At 47.9% G+C, this 26095-nt stretch overlaps 1 protein-coding gene across 2 annotated transcripts in view; it reads left to right on the forward strand.

The window, feature by feature from the left end:
* Window positions 1–26095, forward strand: part of Cysu (peroxidase homolog) — a 210983-nt gene that overhangs the window by 130192 nt on the left and 54696 nt on the right. For both annotated transcript variants that reach the window (XM_077703910.1, XM_077703911.1), the window contains exons 2-4: window positions 10227–10430; window positions 17545–17745; window positions 20473–20690. In XM_077703910.1, coding sequence (XP_077560036.1) covers window positions 10227–10430; window positions 17545–17745; window positions 20473–20690 — 623 coding nt within the window. The remainder of the gene's footprint in view (window positions 1–10226; window positions 10431–17544; window positions 17746–20472; window positions 20691–26095) is intronic.

Below are 26095 nucleotides of genomic sequence, written 5' to 3' on the forward strand. Positions count from 1 at the left end.
GGCGTGCAGCATAAAGCTCAGTACTCGTGTAAAGAAAAGAACTACAAAACAAGTATGGAAACCGCATGATGGATGATAAGGCGCCGGTTTTGGCCATTGTTTTGGAAATAATTTGCTACTGCCAATAACTGGGTTCAAATTTTATGTCTTTGTTTTCGCAACGGTGGGCGTGTGTAATCAGATGATCGCAATGCGGGAATACTGCTAAAAAGAAAAACAACAAGCCGGACAGAAAACTGATTCTCGGCTAGAAATTTAGTGATTGAGGGGACAGTACGACAGCCAAGGCCACCTAGTAACTACGCGTGTACATTGGACACCAATTCAGTTATCTGAAGGTATCGTTGCCCTATTCTCCTTTAGATAGAGAAGGCAAGACAGCACTATTGTTGTGCAAAGCAGGCAAAAAAAAGCAGGAAGACACAGTTGGGAGCTTTCATCCAATACCTGCAACACTTCTTCCTCTGTTGTGTCCTTGATACGTTGTCATCCGAGGGCGATGTGACAGAAGTTTTCTGTCGCTTCATAATAGTTTTAGATACTATTCCCTAACCATTGATATCTCAAAACTGAAAATTTAAAGCTGATGTTGGAAGGGGGGGGGGTGACATTTTAGGCTGTTTTATTAAAGAGAAATAGAAAAAAGGTCGGGGGGTTAGGGACCGTACAATCTGCTGATCGAGACACCAGTGACTCCTGGGAAGCGTCCAAGGCGTCGAAACAGGTTGGCAAAAGAGCAGGTTCGGCTCCGACGACTCGCCTGTCACGCTCGTTACAGGCGTGTCTAATAACCAGCCACTACGGCGACCTGGCGACGCGAGACGCGCCGTAACCACAAGGCCACCCCGAAATCGCCCACTCGCACGCGAGCACCGCCGCCAGAATTGTATACCAACGCGGGCCGATGGGTCAGACATACATGGATCTGGGTCGACGTGTGCCGTGTCGGTGGCTACGCGGCCACTGAAAGAGGCATCACGCGCGCACCACCGCGCACACGGATCTACCTTGCGACGCAGATGAAGGGGGATAATATGAAGTTATTCCTCTCTGAGTGCTTCTCGAGGACTGAGAAGGATCTGTTGGGTAATCTGTGTAGTAATATCCCTGTTATGTTGTTGGTAAAGTTGACTCATTGAAATACAATGCGGTTGTGTGGTAAGACTGGAATTAGTTTATTACTGCGACACTGCTGATCTCCGGTGCTCTATATAATGGTTATGAACGTGTCGAAAGAATGTGACTGTTTACTTCGAAAAACAACAACCTTTTTCAAAGGTCAACTAAAGGCATTTATACGGTGCTAAGCATAATGAAGTGTTTACGAACTTGGAAAATATTTTTGGCTGCATGCAATGACGCAACATTTTTGCCACAGCCGTTAGTTAACTAACGTGTGGTCCCTGATGTGCCCGACACCCTTCCCGCCCATTGCAGTTTTCTTTTAGCTGGCAGGCTGGAAAATTTTCTCGTGCATGTCACAATTCGAGTTCACCGGAAGTGTACCGCCAAAATTTACCTTAGGCTGATAAACTTATCGACAATTTACTTCGTTACACTTAGTACGCCGGACTGAAAATAACCTCTCTTCACAGACCTCCGTTTTCAGCTCCGTCTCTTCCCTCGTAAACCGCAATACACCTTGCGACCGAAGTAAGTCACCAGATAAAACGTTGTTTCAGGTCGGTCATCGATCATTGATTCGTTCTCTCCATTAAACGTTTCAGACGCACACGCACGTGCTCGCACACTCCGATAAAGTGAAGCCATCCGTGTATACGAAGCACATTTTCATGACTAGAGTAGACAGCAGCGCCCTTACACACGTACGGACACCGAAGAAAGCACGCGGAAAAGCGCTGTCGAGCAAGGGAAGCCCACGACCGGCGCGCGGACCATTTCGCTAATGTGCCGCCAAATTGAATGAGAATGGACTGGTTTCCTCGGCGGACGTAGAATTCACAGCTGCCGGAAGCGCCCACTCGCTCGGCCGACGCCCCGCTGGCGATAGTGGGCACGTGTGTCTCAACTGCAAACTCGTTTGTCTTTCTTTCCTCCTCGAAGAACCTCGCCTGCTCTGCGGTCTTCCTACCTCCCCCCATTTCGCGCCACCGCACTCAGAGAACCGCTTCTTGTACACCCGCTGCGCCTCATTCTAGTGCAAGAAACTGACAATGTTTCTTCCCCAGGGCTCGGGCTGCGAAAGCTTGAGAGAAAATTGGGGTGGTGCAATTCAGGCGCCTTTGCTCTCGCCGACTCGTAGGCCACCCGAACAATTTTCGCGCGCCGAGTTTAAATGTAAGACTTGTGCTTCCCGCCCCGTGCGTGGGAATTTTGTCCTTTTGCGCTTGTACGCGAGTGCGCATAATGACGCCTTGATTGTTTGCGGCGCCGACGGTGTGGCACTGCTATCTCTGGGGCCGCTTAATATGCAGTGCGGCGACGGTGAAATTAGCTAGGCGGTAACACAATGCGAATTTCAATTTCCGCGTAGCCTTTTGTTTTCGTGGAATAAATGCGGGAGGGGAACCGACGGTGGGTTTAGGACCTTGTTTTATATTTTTTGTGTGTTTCGATGCAAAATATCCTCCATCCACGTGTGTGCGCGCATGTGCGTGTGCGTGTGCATGTGCGTGTGCGTGCGGGTGTGCGTGTGCGCACGTGTGTGTGTGTCTGTGTGTGTGTTTGTGTGTGTGTGTGCGTGCGTGTATGTGTGTGCGTGTGTGTGTTTGTGTGTGTGAGTGTATGCGTCTAAAACTGCTGTAGATTTAAAAATTATGAACTAGAGCTGCTCGCTCGTTTACAGAAGTACAATAGAAAGGTTTGGAATATATTTCCATATCCTTAAGCTATACCGATGGCACAAAAGTGTTGATTCGTACCTGCTTTATTTTTCAGCACGAGGCGGGATAATCAAAATTGGAGACGTACGAGTAACAAATATTCCTTCCATCATATAAAAATATGATAATATACCAAGGACTATACCCATATTTTTCCTGTAACCGTGGCAGCTAAGGTAGGAAGACGAGAATTCCAGGAATTTCTTAAACGCGGCGTATTTACACTCATGGCTGGGTTATGAGAGGCACCGTAATGGGTGTCTTTGGGTTGAATAAAAGTAGGGCGTTGTTTCCGTGCACCTAACTCCATACGCAGTAGCAGCGGTTTCGCTTTTTGGCCTTCGTTCCAAGCATTGCCGCCTCGACCTGGCTTTTAGCCAGGAACGTCGCGAGATGCAGCAGGAGGTATTAGCCAGCGGTGGCAACAGAATACGAATGGTTATAGTTTGCGGTTAACTGCGCAACAAAATTGTACGAAGGTACTGACCATTGAGCAGTGGAAGGATATGCTGGCCAGCTCAGATATCCACGACCAGCTTGAGGGGCGCCTGGATTGAGACGACACTTCACCGCTACAGGCCCGTCAAATAAAATCTTGGTTTTAATGCGAATTATTAACATCTTGTTTTGTATATACCATTTCTCCTCCCCACCCATTTCATAAACTCCATGCGTGAACTGTCCTGTCGTGATCAGAGCGTCAGTGTGGCTATACAGAAAAGCGGAAGTTTGCCGAGGCTAAATCATCGGCGAAATTTTGCTCAATTCGCTTCCTGCTGTGAAATCCGAGCAACTTGGAAGACGCCACATTCATTTTTTTCCACCTTTAGGAAACAATGAAACCATTCAACTATTAGCTCATTCATTAATTCGTGAACGGCGGTAACTGCGAACTATCTCGCACGCAGCAGTTCTCATGTTCACGCATCGCCAGAGGGACAGTGCCTACACAAACACACTAACCACAACCATTGGTACAGAGGCGAATGGGTGCGTAACTTGTCGAAAAGAACGAGGCGCTGTCTTACTTGGCTGTAAGCAAAGGCGCTGAAACACAGCGACATGCACACTTACTGCCTGTACTGCGCTCTACTTTACGAAAGCCCTCGCTAGCAGCAAGCGACAATAAGCGGCGCTCGTTCGAAGCAACACCCTCCCCTCACTTTTCATCCTAAAAAAAAGTGGCGCAGCTTGCACTAGTGGTGAAAGGCCTGAGAAACAGCAGACATGGCGGCCGCCTCTTCCTTGGACGGAGACCCGGCTGTTGCACCTCATGCATTTCCGAACTTGCCGCTCAAAGTTCTCCATGACTGGCAGGCCCGGATCGTTTTGTCCGCAGCTTTGCACGTCTCTCACAAAGTGAACCGCGTTAGCACGCGCTATAACCCACGGCAACCGGCTGCGCGAACTCAGCGTCTGTAGCACGAGCTGTCCTGTGCTGCCCACTTCAGGCGCGGGCGCACGTTACCTGTTTTCTTGGATTTTTAGGGGCGAAGCTCCTTAAGTCATGGGTCTGTCCATCCCTTGTGTCTCGTGGTACGTGACCGCCGCATGCTTTCGGAGATGTCGCAAAGTGGGCCGCGTTGCACGCGCAAGAACCGGCTGCAACCGGCAGCGCAAACTCGGCACCGGGAGTGCGAGCTTGTCTGTGTTCGCCAACGGAGGCGCGAGCGCACGTGCACTGCGAGGCGGAGATCACGCAAGAGATCACGCCACGAACGCAGGCAGTCGTTCTCGGAGATCGAACGAGACGCAAGGACCTTTGCTCGTTTCCTCTCGTCTTGTTCGGGCACAAGTTCGCCCTAAATAAAAGTTCTTTCTTTACCGTTGTGTCCCATCCTACGTGACAAATTGTGGTCGAGGTGCGGGGTACTCCTCGATGGCGCGGGGTCTTTCACCAGGTCTGGGCCTGGGAGCATTGACTCCGAAAATAAAAGTTTATTTGTACAATGTACGCACACAGTCTTACGTCTTTCTTAATGATGTAATGGGCGAACTTTCACGGGAGAGTTACGGTTACCGATGATCTCCCCCTCTCGAGCTTCGCCCCACTTATCATCATTCATTCCGTGGATATGGCGTGATTTTTTTTTTTTTTTTTTTTTTTTGCGAGAGCCTCACTTGTCGCAAGCGTGCATGCGCATGGCTGGACGGCGCCGGGAGTTCCTCACGAGGCGCATGTGTTCACGTGCGCTCGGTTCTGTTTCAAACTATTTTTGCGAACGCCACCGGACATATCTCAAGCTTAAACAGCTCTGCTGTCAAATTGTTCTGTATAAAGCAGGGTAAGAGCTAAAGCAGCACATAACTGCAACCTAAAAAAAATAGCACGACTGGCGGTTTGGCGATTTGAATATTAATTAGACCTACTACCAGGCAGCAACGAGTTCCCGCACTTCCCAGCTGCACGCAAACGCGAGCACGGTTCGTTGGGAATTACGTACGCAGAAAGACGGTGCCCAAAAAGAAAAACACAGGCGAGCGAAAGTGAAGATGGGCCTCGGCTGGTGCCGCGCGGGCAGTGCACGCGCCAGGCCGGCGACGTCGAGACGTCAGACGCGAGCGAGATCGGTTGCGCTTGTAACAACCGTGTAATACGCGGCTTCGGTGGAGGGGTCAACGCTCACGGGGGGTCGCTCTAAGTGTCGTGCGCCGGATAAATACATTCTCGCGTTCTGTCAGAAGATACCGGAAGACGCTCGCATCGGACGGCAACGTAGCGGCCGCCACGTGAAGTTAAATGCACCGCACGCATCTATCTCTGCGCAACACGGTTGGCGGTCAGCCAGAAAAGCGGATGGGAAAAGGAGTGCACGATGATTGCTTTTTTTGTTCTTTTTTGTAATTCTTGGGGCTTTTTATTTCTAGTTCCTTCTTCGGAAAAGCAGCTGGATGCCTGTCAGAACACGTCCGTCGAAAGGTGTTATCTTACCGTGGGAATACCTCTTTCACCCCCGTCAAGTCGTCAAGAGGCGAACTCAGCGGGGTCGCCCATAGTACGTACAAAATAACGGTGGTTTGGTGCGCTCTCTTCGACGTCGTTTTTCTTTTCTCTTGGGAGAGCAGGAACGCCAAGCGTAGAGTACCGCTAACGGATGAGTTCGTGTTGCGTATTTACTAGGTTCGTTTTTGTTTTTTTTTTTTTGTGTGTGTGTGTGTGTGTGTGTGTGTGTGTGTGTGTGTGTGTGTGTGTGTGTGTGTGTGTGTGTGTGTGTGGGAGAGGGAGAGAGAGAGAGAGGGGGGGAGAGAGAGAGAGAGATAGAGAGAGAGAGAGAGAGAGAGAGAGAGAGAGAGAGAGAGAGAGAGTTTCGTGTTTTTTTATATTAATAACTTTAGACTGGTTTCAGCCTACATGTTAATCCATTTAATTAGGTTGCATTCAGAAATCAATGCAAGACTGTCTTACCAGGTTTTTCCATTAGCTCTATGTCGTTATCTGTGCCATTACTATCCGACCTGTGCTGATTTTTTCTTCTCTTTTTTATGCTTCCGGAAACCTCAGAGCCCGTTAAAAAAACCCGGATGCTCTGAATTATTCCGTAGTCTTTTACAGAACAGCACGCTTGGTGTAGGCTCGGCTCGTTGAACCGAAATTTGACTTTGATCGAGAAATAATAGCTACTTACGTTTACACTAGACGTGAAGTGCATACGTATGGGACAAAACACGATGTTTTCGCCGCATATTTCGGCAAAACAAACAGTGTTATACTCGGGTTCAAGTTAACAACGGCAATATCTCGTGTACTGTATCACTACAACAAAGCAACAGACTCTTGACTTCAGCGCGTGTGCGCGTTTTGAAAGGAGGGTGCGCTTAGTGCGTGTCATTATCTACTTTTCCTCACCTTCTTTGTTCATCGTCGCTGCAGTAATTTATAGGTGGATTATTCCAGAAAACATTTACGGAAAAAAACTTGTGTCACGTTCAAAATACTCGCAGTAACACGCTCTTTGCGCCGCGCGCAAGAACAGGCGGCTGCGTTGATGAGACGCAGTGGCAACAACCATTGTCGTTTTCAAGTTGTATCCGAGTATAGCCTGGGGCACGTGAGAATAGCTCGACTCTCCCGACGTTGTTTGCTCGTTGAATGCATAGCTTCCCGTCTTCGCTTCCTAGTTTCTGCATTTAGACGCCGTCATATATACACATATACAAATCGCGATGCTTCCGCGCCAAACGATCTTTATAATTAACTGCACTCAGTCATGTGTGTCGCAAGCATTTCGCTTTGCGACTGTTATTAATTGTACAAACCGTACTCTTCTTCACGGGCCAGTGCTCCTATAGTCAAAACAGTATTTGCTCGCTACTCCAAGAGCCTGTGGACACCTGCTTTCAAAGAGGGGCACTTGCACGTTCACTGTCGCGCGCAAATAAAACTTACAAAAGAAGTCTTTATTGCGGTGGTCACTCCGAATGAGTAACTCACCGTGTGCTCCGCTGCTGTTCTCGTACTGTGACTCCAAACTGCACTTCGAGGAAATGTGTATGGCCTAAATATCACTGGGTAATATTTATTTAGTTTATTGAAATGCGAAATACTATAAAGGAGCTGAAGCACAGTGACAAGAAATCTGAAAAAAAAAGAACAGTTTTGCAATCGCAGCTAGACCGGCGATAACAACTGCACCGAGGGCTGTAGTTCTCATCCGAGGTATGCATACGCATCTCAGGTTCACTTTTTAGAGACCCTGGCGTGCTATCTGCCTTATAAGCTCTTGTAGAACTAGGTTTTGTTTTACATTCAGCGTCGTCACATCTTCGTTTATGAAGTTGGCGGCTTTACTTCTGTCTGTACCTATACCAGCTTACAGTGAAACTACTACTGGTCTGTACCGGACCATTTACTGAGTGCATGGTAGAGGACGAACAGGTTTGAGTAATCTCCGTGACAGACAGTCTCCACAAAAAGAGGAATACATATATATATATATATATATATATATATATATTGTGACGTGGCAATGAAGGCACTGCTCGTAATAAAATGTATTACAGTCAAATACAAGCCGGTGGGCAAAGCAGATCGAATGTCCCCGGAACAGCGCGCACGTCCGCAAGGCAAGCAGCGTCGTCGTCGTCTCCCAAGGCCGTGTACCAGCTTGGCAGTGGCGCATATCCCTGAAGGAGAGGTTGGCCATAGCTTAGCACTTGGATTGCTAATCTGCCAAGGCCCGTGACATGGAGCGGGCCCTGCAGCAGCGCAACATGCAGTACGGGCGTCAAGGCAGTGTGGCCGCCTGCGGTTCAGCGGTCAACGATGAACACGCTCTCCGGGAGCTCGTGAGGAGCGTCGTGCGTGAGGAACTGCGGCTTCTTCAGCAGGGTGACTGTCGACCAACTTTCGCTGCCTTTACCGACGTAGTGCGAGACGAAGTTCGGCGAGCAATGGCACCCGCGGCACCGGCCGATGTTGCAAGCCCTGTTCGAACGTACACGGATGTGTATCCTGTGCTGGCTCCAACAGCGGAACATCGCACTTACACGGACGTGCTGCGCACGCCGACCTCGGCACCGCCCCAGGTGTTACCAACTGTGACACAGCCGTTCGGACGCACGTTGAACCCGGCCACACGGTATGAACCAAGACGTCTCGAACGGAAAGCGACCATGTGGCGCACATCAGACAATCGGCCCCTGTGCTACCATTGTGGTGAAGAAGGCCACGTGTTCCGTCACTGCCCTTACCGCCGCCTGGGACTTCGCGGGTTCTCGCCGAACGCACCTCGACCGCGCTACGGAGAACGACCCCGCGAAATAGAGGAGTACCTTTCCGCCCACGAGCTGACGTCAACTTCGCCCGCTACTCATCAATCCCGAACGCCTACCCCTCGCAGGTACTCATCACCGATCCGTCCCGGCTCTCCTCGATCTGGCGGGAACCGGTCTCCGAGCCCACACCGGGGAAACTAAACCCAGCGACCTCCGGGGGTGAGGCCGCTGCGCATAAGGCTCAAGAACCTCCACCGACGCAACGACATCCGCATGACGACCACCGAAATCGAACGTTTTTTGAAGCGAACGAACTTCTTTCTTCCCTACAACTTCCCTACCTCTGTCCCGCCAGTCTTGGCACAACACGGAGCTTCGGTCAGGACGTCACACCCATCTCGGGACGATGCCACCAACCCGTGAGCCTGCATCCCCCAACCCGATAGTCATTGTCTCTCCACCTCGCGACCCCGGTTTTTTCTCTGGCGCTGACGATGAGGACATTGATCAATGGCTCAGCATGTACGAGCGCGTCAGTACCCACAACCGGTGGGATGACACTTTCATGTTGGCAAATTTACCCCTAAATCTGAAAAAACCCGCTCTGGTGTGGTTCCAAACCAACGAGTCCAGGCTGACCAGTTGGGATCAGTGCAAGCAGGAACTGCGCGATTTGTTCGGTAACTCCGTGGCGCGCCAGCTTGCCGCAAAGAAAGACCTCTCCTCTCGAGTTCAGTCATCCACCGAGTCGTACGTGGCTTACATTCTGGATGTTTTGGCGCTCTGCTCAAAAGTAGACCCCAGCATGCCTGAGTCTGACAAGGTTGGGCACATCCTTAAGGGCATTGCGGACGATGCTTTTAATTTGCTGATTTGCAAAGAGTGCTCCTCGGTTGAGGCCGTCTTGAAGGAATGCCGCAGGTTTGAAGAAGCGAAGTGTCGTCGCGTAGCGCACTCGTTCACCCGCCTCCCCCACACCGCGGCAACATCGTCGTGTGCGGATGCGGCAACGCTACCCCGCACCTCCACCACAAGATGTGACGTGGCAATGAAGGCACTGCTCGTAATAAAATGTATTACAGTCAAATACAAGCCGGTGGGCAAAGCAGATCGAATGTCCCCGGAACAGCGCGCACGTCCGCAAGGCAAGCAGCGTCGTCGTCGTCTCCCAAGGCCGTGTACCAGCTTGGCAGTGGCGCATATCCCTGAAGGAGAGGTTGGCCATAGCTTAGCACTTGGATTGCTAATCTGCCAAGGCCCGTGACAATATATATATATATATATATATATATATATATATATATATATATATATATTCTCGAGGAACTCGAAGAAATAGTTGAGAGAAAATGGTTGACTCACGATTAAAAACAACAAGACTGGTTTACTGACGTTTCGACTGGAGGACCAGTCTTCATTTGATATATATATATATATATATATATATATATATATATATAATCGCCACTACTCTTCCGCTGTGGTGCCTCCCTACCTGCTGAATATCCACATTTGCGTCGTCGTGCTCCCGATCGCAAAAGACGGCACGTTTTAGGCTGTTTTGTTTTCCAGAGATGGAATCTGCGGGTGTTAATTTGTGAATGCAAACGTATCCCATTTTTCGACGTCGTGCTCAACCGTCCTCCCTCTCCTTCTCCCTTGGTGCAGGTACATGATAATGACAGCGACTACGCTGCTCTGCATCGGCGGCACGCTAGTGTACGAGGACGCGCGGCCGACGCCGTACAGCCCCGAGTACGGCCCGGACTGCGCGCTCATCGTCACCACCACCAAGCCCCACACAGCCATCATCCAGAAGCCCACGCTAGCGTCGGCCGCCGGTCTGCAGTATCTCTCCAATTTCGTCCCACAGTGAGTACATACATGCGTGCAGAATGCCGCAACGCCAGTGCCTCTGTGTAGCTGCTTATCCCTTGCGTCCTTCCCATTTTTCAAGAAGCCAGTTCGTATAGCTCAGAGCACAGCTAAGATAACAGGAAAGTTCGCGCACCGCCTTGTCATGTAATTCAGGTCACGTAACTTGAATGTGAGCATCTTCGACAGAACTTTGTCTGGTTGGGTCAAACTTGAGGAATAGGCAAGTACACCAACCAAGGGCGTTTCGGAGTCAAGTAGGCCCCGAAACGTTGGGACTTCTTTCAATAAAGGCCCTTGGTTGGTGTATTTGCATATTCCTTAGGTCACGCAACTGTTTCGTCGTACGCAATAGGCAGTGATACATGTTGAACCCGCATAATATAAGTAGCGGAAGCCTGCTATAATTGCAGTACCTGACGGGCGGTTATTGTAACGCAAGTAAGAGAAATGCCTTACTTGGACAACACGGGTGGTCAACCATGATCAGTGTCACATTTATTTTATAATAGGGAATAGTGTTTTTATGCGAAGAGTTGGAAATGAATAATGCAGACAGTACATTATAGCAGCTCGGCGCGGGCATTTATTCTTTACGTCGAAACATTACTGCTGGCTGACAGCAGCGTTCAGCAGAGGGAGCTAGCTGAGATAAAATTCTCTTTTCCGAGCGAGTAAACCCGTATAGAAGCTTTACCCGCACATACACACACAAGAAGAAAGCTCTGTTTAAACATTTTCGTCACTCAATTATCTCCATTCGAACGAAGATGAATTTCCCGCCAATGACCAACGCTACAGTAGCGAATCACGCACCCGCGCTATCGGCCCCAGCGTTCTGTCCGCAGTGGCATAAGATATATTGACCAACATCTGGTCTCAAATAAAAAGAAAAAGATGGAGCAAAGTGTGCCGCACGAACAAACACGCATTATCGATAAGCTGCCAACACGCCGCAGTAATTACGCTCTCCTTTTTACGCGCAACTGCCAGGGCGCACGCGGCCAATAACAGCGGCACGCACTGTGTACCGCGTCTGGCACACTTTCGAACGCCTCTGTAACCGAGCAGCACGAGCGACCTGGTACTACAGGGCCTGCTTGCCTGCATTTCCGCTCGCATCTTGAATCGCGTCCAGTATCTCTTCTGGGACGGCGGAAGCTCCAAGAGGCGTAATCCAAATAACCGCCTCTTAATTAATTAAGCCATCCGCCACGACTCATTAGCGGGTTTCGTGTGAGGCACGTGGTCGGTTCTCAGGCTTTAGATAATTTGAACTGTGTTTGCAAGTAGGCCTGTTCGCATTTTGTTGGAGCAACCATTGAAGGCCAGCACTCCGTGGGCCAAAAAAGCACTTACCCCACAATATAAACTAGGCCCATTAGGTATGTAGATACTTAATTACGCCATTATTTGACGACCAGCGGGGTTATGTGGATGGACAGGCCTGAAAAAAAAAAACAGAAAATCCCGGGCCATCTTCACTAACGTGAAACATCGGGAGGGGCGAGCATGCAGTGTATAAGTGTATTCTTGGCGCCTTGGCGTTTTTGCCAGCGGAGATGAAGCCGTTGGGGGGTACAGGTATACAGCTTTGCTGTAAAAGTATCTTGTCTTTGAAGCACGAAGCTCTCCAGCGCGAGGCTTTAACGAGTGTCCCGGTGTTTTTTTTTTTTTTTAGTACGCGTTACGTTCTAGCGCGATGCGCAAACGATTGTCCCGGTGTTTTAGTACCGTGACTACATGAGACGACGGCGATGACGACGACATGAGATGCTGACACCCCGAGCTCCTAAAAATTTCAACAAACAGCAGAATATGGGAAGCAAGATAGGGCGCGTAAGACCACGATAGCAAAATTAAGCGGTGGGTATCTGTTCTCGCCCTACCGTCGAATTATTGTCATTATGAACGAGGTAGCCTGCCTGCAAATGTAGTCATGAGGGGGGTGAATGCGTTAACAGCGAGGCCAGGAACGGGCATGATTAAGCGCTGCTCCACGGCGGCAACTTTGGTTGTTGAGTTCAGCCCCAACAGCACCGCGTACGCTGAAACACACGTAAACGCAACAGCTAGCTCCGGAGTTGCGTGAGTCAGGCGCGGTGATCCGCTCGGCAACTTGCCCCGCGGTATCGATACGACGCCGAAATTTCGCCGGACATTCGATCGCGCGCGGATAGGAAACTCTTCGCTTTCGGGTTGCGAAACAAGAGCTACTACCACGACCGCTTCGGCAAAACAGGGCGCATATTCGAAAGCGTGTCGGGGTATACACCGCTGACTGCGCGCTGAAGTTGCGTTTTCCGTTCCCTTGTAGGCGTTTGCTTCATTTGCCGTACCTAATGCAACCGAGTGCAGCGCTTTAAGCGAGCAGCCCAGCAACCCACGACGAATGCCGCGAACGTTCATGCACTGCTTCCCGAGATCACGAACTCCGACAAGGCGCCGATGGTAACGGGCGGACGAAGCAGTGCCGTTGCGGCAATTTATCATTCCTGGCAGTGCCACACGTGCGTGTGGCACTGCCAGGTTGCTACCGGTTATGAGCACTGAACGCGACACTTGCACCGGGCTTTAGTAGGAAAAGCGTGGCATAATTATGATAAATTTCATCTGGTCCCTATCGTTTCCCGCCTCTTACAGCACATAGTAATAGGTTCGACTGCGAACTGAAGGCTTCCGGGTTTTTTATTTTTTATTTTTTTGCTGGAGTATTTTGCTTTTGTTCGTATGCAAGAACGTGCACGGCTGGAGTCGGGAGCATTAGAAAAATAGAGGAGGGGGGAGAGAGAGAGAGAGAGAGAGAGAGAGAGAGAGAGAGAGAGAAAAGGAAATCGCTTGTAAAATTAACAGCGGTTCAAACGTAAAAACAGTCTGTCTAAGGAACAAACCCCGTCTTTCTTTCGATTCTAGCGTTCTTGAGAGATTCACCGAAAACAAAGGCCCACCGGGTCCAGGAGAGGACGTGGCTAAGGACTTAAGTCGCGAGTGCGTAAAGACTGTGCAGGGAGTAAAATTAGGTCAAATACTGAGAGCAGTAGCAAGACCAGACATATTCACGGGAGGTGCGTCGAAAACCTCGTACAAGTCGTAGCTTAAAAACTCCTTAAGCAGCAAACGAAGAAATGGCGATTTTTTGAAACAACTTTAGAGTAGAGCCCCATGCGCCGCACACCAAAGCGTGCATTCTGATTCCGTCTAAAAATACACACGTCTCTCAAGCGAGTGAGGAAATGGCTCGCTCGCAAAAACTAAGATAACAATAGAGTTTCGATAATTGAGAAAACGCAATCACGTTTTTTTTTCCTGTTTTCGTTGAATGAAAAGTGAGAACTTTCTCATAAAATACCGCGCAAAGCCGAGCCCGAGCATACACAACGCCGCGAAGTTATACAAGAACAATTTTGATTAGCAAAATGAGATACGTAGAAGAAGCAAAAACTCATCGGCCCTTCCACTTTGTGAAAAAAGGCAAGCAGAGAAGCTCGATCGACAATACGCGTTCACCGGAGTACATTCCAAAAAATGCATGAAACAAAACACGTTTGTAATTTGCGAGTGAGCATACTTCCCAGCTATTTAGCTGAATTAAACTTGCAAAGAGTAGAGTTAATCGACCAGATTTAGGGGAAATACCCAAGGTGGAGTAAGATTCTGTGAAAAAAAGTTTGACATCCACCTGAATCTGGTCGATTAACACCCGTCCATTACTCCGAGTTGCTGATCAATTTGTTCTCATGCTACAAATGACTGTCCTGGTTAGCTCAGTTGGTAGAGCGACTGCTCTGGTTAAGCGGTGGTCCCGGGTTCGAATCCTGGACCAGGATGAATTTTTCTTCAACAACGAAGTTTCTGAGGAAGCTGTATAGCTTTCCTTTGTAGCCGTATGGCTGCATTCAGGTTGATGTCAAACTGTCCTTCGAAGAGTAGAGTTGTTCTAACGGACAAACGTGGGACTGCCCGTTTTCCTTCCGTGTTGACAGGAGAAGATACTTCCACCGTATTTACGACTTCGCTGTGAACTACACAACTACAAAACATAGGTGAAACCCGGCTTATTCTTAGAGTCGCCTTAGTGCCCAACTATCATATCATTTATTTTGGGATAGTCTCGATATAACTAGAGTTACAGGCATTTTGTGTAACCCTACCCCCTCCGTAGAGGGCCATGTCTTGACAGCAAACATTAGTTCTGTAACGTACACAAATTCACTGCGAATCACTAATTATGACAAGTAAATCAAACTCGCCGTAATGATAAGGTCGCCTTAGCGTGTAGCCAATTTCGGAGTGATTTTTTTCCGAGATACATTAGATTGACAGCTACAGAACATTCGCGGGAAACTTGAGATTATTTTTTATGTGTGTGTCGACGCGACGCGTACACGGATGAACATCGACTACTACCGGAGGGTGGCTATATACGACTGCGCTGTAGACAGAAAATACGCTTGTTACGCCATGCAATATTGCCAGTAATGAGATCGTTCTTTTTCCTCGAGCCGGCATTTTTGGTTACTGAAGCGGAAAACTGTTGCCTCACGATTACCGTGCTTACATCAGTAATGCGGTGACCTGTGCACGAATGAGAATTGGCCCTACGGCGAAACCCAGCCGACTGGCAAAACAACGCATGTAAAGCGAGCGAATGGACGGGCTCGAGACCTATTGCGGTCATGAACCACGCGTTACCCCGCGAAAACCAGGAAGGTCGCGGAGCTATTAAGGGGTGCATGTTTAGTCTTAACTTCTAGCCCCACCGCCTTTCTTTCCTTTCTGTTATATTTGACTACGTCACTCACATAGCTACATCTGGCTAGCTGTGAGACTCCAGCTTCTTTCGCCAAGCCATCACCAGTCTCCCTGTAAAGGGTGCACAACAGCACAAAGAGTATTATGGCGGTGAAACAAACTTTAGCGTTATGGAAAAGCATGCTCCCAATACTCGCACTACATGATTTCTTATATGTGGATCCACGAATCTTTATCTGAGGTTTCTGGAAATGCAATGACAATCTCCCAAGCCGAAAAAATTCCTCGCGTTTGAAGCCAATTCACCTACTCAGTAGCCATTCATCTGACACCATCAATTTTTTTTTCATTCATTCTTGCCAGCGATGAATTACGGTCGACTGGTACGAAACGCAAACCATATGAAAAAAAAAAGTAATGTAACGTGGTGCATTGAGACAAAGTTTCGTCCATCATGAGCTGTTCGCGTTTTGTGTAACCCGAAGACTGACACGACACTACCGACACACAACTGCGCCGGGCGATGAACTAGGCTTGCTCAGCAGCGTGCGCCGGTTTGGACTGTCCGTAATCTCGTGCACTATCTTTGAAAAGAACGGTTATTTATTCGAAGTAACTTGGTTACTGGCTATGGGTCTGTACGGACGGTAGCAAATTCTCTCGCGTCGTGTAAGCATTTTGATGCAGGTCAAACTTGACGACCAAGTAAAATGCGTGCAAAAAAATACAAACAGCAATCCGTTCCGTTTGTATCATAATAGAGCTTTTTTTTTCTTTTCTTCCCACCTTTACAATTCAACACGACTGATGGGACGGCCATATTTCTGACAGGGGTTACATACAAAACCTACAACAAGAGCCGTTTGCCGCATGTTCAATAACGAACTAGCCTATATTGCCTGTGGCTCTCCTCTGTGGTACCCCAGTATTCGTCCCTTCAGCGCTGAAAGCTGTAATTTTGTATTACTCACGTCTCGTAGGAGCATCAACGAGAAATATCACACACCCGCCGCGGTGGCTCAGTGGCTAAGGCGTTGCGCTGCTGAGCACGAGGTCGCGGGTTCGTTTCCCGGCCGCGGCGGCCGCTTTTCTGATGGAGGCGGAAAGCAAAAACGCCCGTGTGTACGAGATTTCGGCGCACGATAAAGATCCCCAGGTGGTCAAAATTAATCCGGAGCCCTCAACTATGGCGCGCCTCATCGCCTGAGTTGCGTCGGCGCGTTAAAACCCTCAATCAATCAGAAATATCACACAAAGTGACGGACGTGCACGCTTCGAGCCACAGCATTTCCGACATCGCGTAACCCAACCGCTGTGCGTCTTTCCCGGAAATTTCCTTATGCTTCGTAACTTACCGCGGCATTGTTCCGCATATATCCCCTCTGACTCACGCTTTACCGTCCTTGCAAATGGTGCCTCCCCCCTCCCTCTCCCCCATACAACCCTCAGCCACAAAAAGTGCAGGCAAAAATAGCGTAAGCGATCCAGCAATGTGTCCATTGCTGCTTTCATTGCGACGGGAGTGCACTGGAATGGTAGAATTTCGGGCGTGCTCGGTCTGCGATGAAAAAAGGGGCACAAGTAGGCTGCGTTACGTATAGTTCTGTTTCCGAGCGGCGTAATTCATACATTTAATTTTGACGTCACATTTTCATACATATATATGACCAAAAAACAACTCGGATTTACATGGTTACTTCTATGTTGGGTGGTTGAAGATTCTCCTCGTTTTTGTTGTTTTTATGTTCACGGATTACAAATGGATGTGTAACGTATAGGTAACCCACGATATGGATAGATAACAATTTCTGAGCTTCAGACATAGCGCCTTAGCCAGTGAGCCACCCCCGTAATTTACAAAACAATGATATGAGAAATCATTTAAATCATTTGCGTTCCACGTAGGTTGACAATATCTAAATGATCTAAATATCTAAATTGACAATATCTAAATGAGTCGAGGTGATTGTTTTGTTTTATTGTGACGTATTTGTATAATAACACAACTATCCATCTTAAATTTCTAAAATATAGTGCGTTACAACTGTCGTGTCGTGGCAGTAATTGTATATTGCGGCATTAAAGTTTCGTTCACTGGCAGGCACATTACGCGATTTTTTGAAGAATAAAAACACCAAGAAAGAGAACAGATGACCCAAAAAAGGACAAAAGGGCAACAGCTAATTTCTCTACTAATTCTGTTCTTGCTTTCTGTTTGGCTTCATTAATCTAGACAAGTTCCAGCCAACGCTGGACAACGAAACACGTTTAAGCATACTTTCCGATGCCAGTTTCCCTGATTCTTTCCTCGTCTTCTGTAACGAGAACTACTTTGACACTGGAGTGTTCCTCCCCGCAGGCTGAAGGCGGTGACGCTGACCGAGGGCCAGCAGTGCATCACGTACGAGGACGTGAACCAGGCGCTGCTGGAGGCCAAGACCAAGTTCGGCGAGAGCGTGCCCAACGAGATCTACGAGCTGTCCTCAGACACGCCCACGCCCGAACACGTCACCGTGCCCTCGGAGATCATCCTTGACGCCTCCAGGATACTCGCACAGAAGTGAGTATAGACTATTGTACTGACCATACGATGTATTCTATAGTCTCTAGGCTATATACTATACGTTATAAACTATATGCGGTTGCGTTGACTATAGATTAGAGTTAGACCAGTATTCATGCTACCACATTCTAGATGTTGATCGGGTCATGGTAGAAAAGGGCTTTACTTTAGACGGCGTGATACGGTGTGTTAATCAAGAGTCGCGGATACGTAATCTATCGCAGCCCGACTATACCGTATCGTTAGGTGACTCGGTCACTTTACCTTTTGAAGCATTCCCATGCATGTAGCTCACGCCATTGACAGTTAGTTCAACAGGTATCGGTTTCATTTAACTGCTCTTTAATTACTCGTGGGCGAAGAAGCTTTAACACTCGAAGTGTATAAGGAGAGACAGACAGTCGATTAATAAAAATACGTGACAAATCACACGAAAACGAAGATTACCCGCTCGTGACTTAACAAAAGTTATTGGGAAAGTGTCAGATAGTGTTCACAGAAGTGGTCGAACAGCCGTCAGCGTGTCACATAGCAATCGCGGTGCGAGGAAAAAAATCAAACAGCTGTTATTATAGTCGTTGAAATATGCAGAAGAAGATCACGAGACATGAAGAATGTATATTATTGCGGCATTCCGCTCATTGTTTTGATTGCTAGTCTATATCTACAATAGAACAACATGGCAGTAACAAGCAGGCGTCAAGGCGTCATTGTAGCCGCTGTTCTACGCGATGGAATTAGGCGCTCATCGACTAGCTGCGTAAGAGTCGCCGCTGCTTATTCAACCAACGCTCCCAATTTTATAAATTGTATTAATTTGTGCTTCGCTTCTCAGCGCATATCTTTCACATTCCCCATCGAAGCTCAGAGCAGTAAACAAGTTAACAATTTGCATTGCTACGCGACCTCGTCAAAGGTGAAATACGAAGGCGTCGCGCGAGTTCAGCTCGAAATCGTGAACGACACGGAGAACGCACTTTCACAGAGGCCGTTAAAACCTGTTTCGGCTTGCGTAGAAACCTCCGGGCTGATCATTTCTTCTGGCCAGTTTTTGCGCTTGCGTGCGGGAAAATATACACATTAGAAAGCTCAACCGTCAAACACTCAACATGTGATGCGGGAAGTATACGTTCATCACGCGCATTCGAGTTACGCCCCGTGATTGAAGCGAATAAGCTTTTTTGTTTGTTTGTTCAGAGAAGGGAATTCATTCCAGCTTTATCCGCAAATTCTTCCGACATAACTTCACCGCATTACGCACCGCGCCAACCTCGCTAAGCCTAAGCGATCCCAATCAATATCCCGGCCGACCTCCAAGACGGACGACCTTAATGTTTCCGGCGGCACCAACCTCGCATGATTTGTACCCGCGTGCGCACGCAGCCGATATTCGCGAGATAAGCTTTCGCTGTCGAGTTCGACACAGGCGGATAAAAAATGCGGGTGCATGGCACACGCCCAACGTCTTCTGCCGATTTTTAACTCTTTCGGCTTAACTTGAGGCTTGCAAATGCGGTAGCCCGAATAAATTATTGTCAATCTTTTTTTTATTTACGTTCATACGCTGGTATTTGACTATGTATCCTTATTTTTGCAGGGGTGATCACTTTTGTTTGCTCAAGAAAAACAGAGGTCATCTAATGAGCTTACGTTTATATTTACCGAGTATCTTTAGCTATAATGCTGCTTTACCTGATTTGTTCTTCAGTTACGGGAACATACGATACTATACTTTGGTTTCCCATAATAAAACTCTCTTTATATTAATTCCCTATTCACACCCCCTTGCATAGAATAAATCTGGCGAGAGCTGTAGACATTCAAGAAAAAGCTAGAATACCACTGTTAAACAAATCGCGCTAAAAAGCAACGCTGGAAGCATGGCATTAAAATAAGCGACATTGATAAAATTTTGAGAGATGGCGTAGAAAGGTGCTGCAACCTTTTTTTTTTTTGTTATTCTTAGTTCAGCCCATTATATAGTTCAGTTGCAAGTTGGGCGAGTTGGTACGTTTTCATACTTAATCACAGCGCGTTTTTCGCGCTGTGATTAAGCATGAACATTATATAGTTCATTTGCGCTGTTGTTTCTAATCATGCTTCTTTGCTAAGCGGTCTTTTTTTTCTTGCAGCTGGTACAAACCTTCCAGGGTGTTAAAATGATTTTGCAATACTGCCATAATCGTAAATGCACGGAAAAGAAAATTCTAAAACATACGCCAGTGTCTTGCAACGTTCCAGTAAATAAATTGGTTACAGTAAGCAGCATGTTTCAGCTAACACTGTGAGGAAAAAAAATGCGTGCGTGCGTGGGTCTGCGTGTGCGTGTGCATGTGCGTGTGTGTGCGTCTGTGTGTGTGTGTGTGTGTGTGTGTGTGTGTGTGTGTGTGTGTGTGTGTGTGTGTGTGTGTGTGTGTGTGTGTGTGTGTGTGCGTGCGAGCGTGTGTGTGTGTGTGTGCGTGTGTACGTGTGTGTGTGCGTGTGTATGTGTGTGTGCGTGTGTACGTGTGTACGTGTGTGTACCTGTACATGTAGATAGTATAACGCTTCGCTATAAGGTTTCGCACTAAGATTTGATACACGCTCTATTTTATCTGGGTGCCATCGAAGTAAGCAAAGCAGAGGTAAGCACTAAAACCGTCGCCCTTGCTCGCACGCTCAAGTTTCTTGGCCTCTTGCCCCGTATGGCCCTGACCGTGCTCTTCTTCCTCCTCATCTGCGCAGGTTCTCGCTCTCGTACCACGCCATCGTGTACGGCCTCCCCCAGATCGACACGACGAAGACGCTGGTGAAGGACATCTGCCCGACGTTCCTGCGGCCCGTCAAGTGCGAGCTCAGCCGCTACCGGACGCTGACCGGCATGTGCAACAACCTCGAGAACCCGTCCTGGGGAGCGGTCAGGTCGGCCATGGTCCGCTACCTGCCGCCCGCATACGCCGACGGTAAGCACATCGCCGCCTCTCGGACTTCACTTCGCCCTTCCCTGTCACGGGGGCTTAAAGAAATTAGAGAGAGAGAGAGAGAGAGAGAGAGAGAGAGAGAGAGAGAGAGAGAGAGAGAGAGAGAGAGAGAGAGAGAGAGAGAGAGAGAGAGAGAGAGAGAGAGAGAGAGAGAGAGATTGCAGAGGTTAGCCCTAACCAAAAAAGGAGATGTATACTCCAAACATTGGAATAATGAAAAAGTGTAGTGATTGCCTTCATAAACCACAAAGTAATACAAATCACATCAGAAATGACAACAGTTGTAAGATCCCCGGTCCGCTGAGTGAAAAATAAGCTATGTACAATGTTTACACTTATAAACGCAGTAAGAATATACCCGTAGCTTATAAACGCACCTATAAAGATGGGAATGTCATGCAGTAAACGTAAAATGCATATATACACAAAGTACACAAAAATACCATAATGAAATGGTATACACAAATATTCACCTACACACAGTACAACGCATAACACCGATGTGCGCTGCCACACTGGTCCTGGGGAACGTGCGTGTATTTACTAATGTTAGCACATCTGCGTCGCTTGAGAGACATCCCGGTTATGCTCGCGCATTTTTGTCATTATAGGAAATATTTTTTTGGCGAAATGGTAGGCCTCGTAACTTATAATAGTGGACCATGGTCTCAAGAATTATATGGCCTCCGAAGTACAAAATCCTGTGGTTTTGTGGAGACAGAACTGTTCCTCAAACAAAATCTAACGCTGCCCTATGGCCACTTTCAATATCTTTTCACTGTCCAGTTTCAACGTGTGCGTGTGTGAGAGTGCCACTTGCGCGAGTATATACGCACATGTTTAAATGCATATTGTTTAGAGAGCCTATCATTGCAGTTATTTTATGATGAATGTGCGATGCAGCCTTCGCTGACTTTTACGTGGTTAAAGCGGATTTCAGGTTAACTGGTACTCCATTTTATACTTGTAAAGCGCAATATTCTGACTACAGATGAAGGAATCTTGCCCCTGTCGTCCTCCCCTTACATTAGGCGCTTTACACGTCTCGCTGCAAGGTGGTCAGTGACTTCAGTTCCGTGGATGCAGTGAAGCAGTACCAGGGCGTCATTTTATGGCGCTGCTGTTACTCGTAAGCCCAACATACCGAGTGCACCGAAGGGATCGGATCCCAGTCTAAAATGACAACAGGGATACCGCAGAAATCTAACAAGAATTCCTGTCGTACGAATGCGTGAGTGAGTGAATAAACGTTATTTAGACGAGCTTCAGGCGCTGTTGTTGCGACGAAGTCATTTCTTTTTACAACACACATTTATGCCGTATAATGACAAAGTCAATTTTTTCAACGTCGAACGGTCCTGTAGTCACAACAGAACTGCCTGTCGTACGACAGCCATAATGCCATCGTAACGTAGCCAGCTGCCAGAATCACAACACAAGAATACGACAAGACGACAGTACGATACGCAAAAATACGACAAACTGCGGGAATTTTTCTTGTCATTTTGGACTGGGATGGCACTATAAATTTGCCCTTTCTTGTCGAGACCTGAGGACCGTTAGAGACTCAAACGACCGCAGCTTTCTCGCAAACGCTCCGCCACTGTAGCCATAAGCGCGAAAGCGCCGCGCATGCGATAGAGACAATTAGGAAATCGTCAGTCAAGGTTGTGTGTACGGTTTGTCGCACTCCTGTGACAATCTTAGGGGTAAAGTATAGCTAGGAATAGAGAAATAATTTTCTGGCCGTACTCAAGAGATTAAGAGTTATTATTATTTTTTTTATTCGCCGCTGTCCGTTCCTCCCACCCCCTCGTTCCGAAATTTTCTTGTGGATGCGACCAGCCACGTTCCCTTCCTGGTCGTCTTGGGCCAGTCATAGCATTGACTGTGCTGACTCCCCCCCATTAATGAGTTGGCTGCTTTAACATAGATATATATACAGCGCAAACAAGACTTCTTTTTCGACGAAGTAGCCTACACGCCTCCTCCTGCTTCCCAATGTGCGCTCAAATGAAATTTAACAACCCTCCCACACACAGCGCACGTCCTTCCTACCGGAACGAGTGAACTTAATGGTTAAAAGTAGGATTGGAGATCAGCGCACGATCGGCCTTAGTTGGCCTTCAGACAAACAGGGGCACACCGTGAGGGGGAAAACTTTCTTCGGAATCGCAGCGCGCGCGGCTATCGAGCTGCGCTCGCGCGAGGCTGAGCGCATACGCGCCCGCTCGCGCTATGCGCAAACATGGGCCACCGCGGCGTATAACTTTTCCTCTGGGCCGGCTAGCTAACAGGGAGGGGGTGGCCTCGGACTCAGGTCGAATAAAGAGAGCCCGATTCCGAGCGAAGGGGAAGAAAAGTTAGCCCAAGGCTTCCCCGGCTTCGTAAAAATGGGCCACGCGTAAGGGCGGTCGTATGCGCGACCCACAAGGACAGTGCTTCGAGCGATGCGCTTTCAATGGATCTGAGCGGGAGAAGTTGGGGAGAGTGCGTCGAAATGAGAACAAAAATACGCGATGAGAACGCACTCAACGCTGGGTGTGCGTGTTTCGAGACGTATGCGCTGCGAATACCTGGTGGCTCGATCGAAAGGGCGTCCGCAATCGTATTTCGAAGCTACATAGTTAACATATTATTCTTTTGTTTCTTTTGTACTTCTCGACGGGGATTGGTGCGAGTGAAAACGTCCCCCTGCGTGCTTGTACGCAAGAACGCGAAAGAAAGCGCTGGTTTCGATTCATAAGGCGAGGCAGGTGTCGGTCTCATGAAACAGGCAGACATGTAAAAAAAAGAAAAAACGGGCTATCTTCACTAACGTGAAACGTAGGGAGGGGCGAAGCATGCAGTGTATAAGTACATTCTTGCGCCTTGGCGTTTTTGCTCACGGAGATGGAACCGTTGGGGGCTTAGAGGCATACAGCTTTGCTGTCAAAGTCTCGTGTCTTTGAAGCACGAAGCTTTCTAGCGCGAGTCGTTGCAAAACTAGCGTCCGGGTGTGTTCTTTTAGTGCGCGTTTTTGCTCGCGGAGATGAAACATTCTAGCTCAAGGTGTTGGAAAACGAGTGTCCCGGTGTTTTAGTACCGTGACTGCATGAAACGACGACGACGACACGAGACGCCGACAGCCCGAGCCCCTAAAGGGGCTTCGCCCCAAAAAAGTTTGTTTCTAAGTTCTACCCGGCATGTTATAACGTAGCCCTATACACAGAGAATGCATTTTTGTATAAAAATAAACCCTCGCGCTGATGAGGTACTTCCTCGAGATTTATCATAACTTAACATTGTAATTATTACCGTTGTGTTAAGTTGAGACGCAGCAAAATGTTTATGCAGAGAGACAGTTACCATAAGAGCAGGATGAGGGGGTTAATTTTGAATGCTTATTTTTCCTATTTCATATCATTTCAACGTTTCATATCGCACCGGCCGGCACGGGAAACGAAGTAACGTTAGTTACGGACCGCTCTGGAAGTGAGCCGTCTTCTTTTAACGTTTTCCAGGTTTGTCACAGGTTCATAGCGCATTTTGCCAGAATACTCGAATGTCGCAATGAATTAACATTTGTGAGACTAAATATATTATTACCGATTATTTTTGTAATGACCCAAATATTTGAACTGTGGACCATTCCGCTCTTCACTCGGTCTTCCGAATGTTCTCCACGGGTGAAAAAAAAAAAAACTTATTCAGAAAAGCCGAACATTTTTTTTGCTGAAACATGCTGATAAAGAAAGTTGAGACAAGCGCGAAAGCTAAAACTGCGTTCTACCTTCACTGAAAGGGCGACCAATGCATCGTCAATCGTTTAAACGTTACGCGACGTTGAGCGTCGGTAAAATCAAGTGCAGTACCACGCCACTGATGCAGTGACAGCCGATGATGCTGTAGTGGTTTCAACTGACAGCGAACGTCGCATCACCTTCGCGTGATTGTGCCCAGGTTTTCTTTCTCTTTTTTTTTTGAGTACGAGGTTACGATGGCTATTCTGTAGTTCACCAAAACTTTTCAATCTTGTTTGTGGTGAAGATACTCATATTGGCACAAGCTAGGAAATTCTTGGCAAGGAAGTTCAGTGCAAAGCAAAGACAACTTTCTAAACTAATTTCAACCTAAAAGCAGGTTTCAGCTCTAAAATACCGACACTCAGACTTAATGGCTTGTGGCCATGCGCGACAACGGGCATCGGATTATAAACAGATACCTCTGATTAATCACTGCTTCGATAAACTGATTCCCGTTTACGAACAGATGAGCGGATTCGCGAAGAATGGGCGCCTCGGATAAGGATGACCCGGATTGTGAATTCTAGCTTCCGGTTGAGTTAGAACCCACGCCTTCAGACATCTCTTTCTTCTATTGTCAACCATTCCGCAGTGCGGTCATAAATCTTTGACAGTATATGACCACATATACGCATGAACGGGCATTGCGACAGCAAGGGCAAAGACGGAAGTACCACTTACTCACCCGCACACCTCGGTCTAGTACAAAGAATGTCCTCCCAGCATCCCGATAGAGACATCGCGCGAACTCACGAGTTAAAGCCCGCGCTAGCAGGTAATCCACACAGCCCCCATTTATTACCCGAATGAAATGAAAGCCGCGGCAGGAATGCGGAGATCGTATCGCGGCGCCTGCAGCTTTCATTAAGCGTTAGAGCACACGAACTGAGGAGTGCCACCACGGGGCGTAGATGCTAATCTTTATTGAATCTTGCAGCGAAACCGAATGAACGAGTTGCCCGGTTGTGCACATGGGTAATGCATTTACTGGAGTGCCACTAATGTTTATGTTGCGATACGAGTCACCGGTATATTGAGAGCGTATTTTATATTACCGCTCTGTTTGCCCCCCCCCCCCCCCCTCTCTCTCTCTCTCTCTCTCTTTCTCTCTTGAAAAAGAACGCCACTGTTTTAAACACTGCAGCGGATCTTTTGAGCGGAATTTTGCTTCAAAAGTGCGACGCCGAGAAAACGGTGCCCGTATGGAACCGAAAATAACAGGTCATAACGGATCATCGTCACCATCATCATCATCTTCATCTTCATCATCCTAGGTCCGCTGTAGGACGAAGGCCTCTCCCATTTACCTCCAACCGCTCCTGTCCTGCCCGCATTACAATACGCTCTTATCATAATGTCACCTGATATTGTCACTAGATTTACCAGATGTTCTTATCATATTGTCACCATACTGTCGCCAGATATATTCATCATAGTATAGTCAAACAGTTAGCTGCAGGCCATTTTGTATGCCCCTTATAAACTTGTTATTTACCGCAAAATGGGTCGACGTACAAGTAGGCTATCGGCAGAGACGTTCATCTAGTCGCATGTCCCCGCACAAAATCACCCCTTCACGACTTTACCCTTACCTCGGTTGCG

The sequence above is a fragment of the Haemaphysalis longicornis genome, unplaced genomic scaffold (genome assembly GCF_048455015.1).
Source record: "Haemaphysalis longicornis isolate Haplotype H1 unplaced genomic scaffold, Haemaphysalis longicornis Haplotype H1 scaffold_3, whole genome shotgun sequence".
Lineage (NCBI taxonomy): Eukaryota > Metazoa > Arthropoda > Arachnida > Ixodida > Ixodidae > Haemaphysalis > Haemaphysalis longicornis.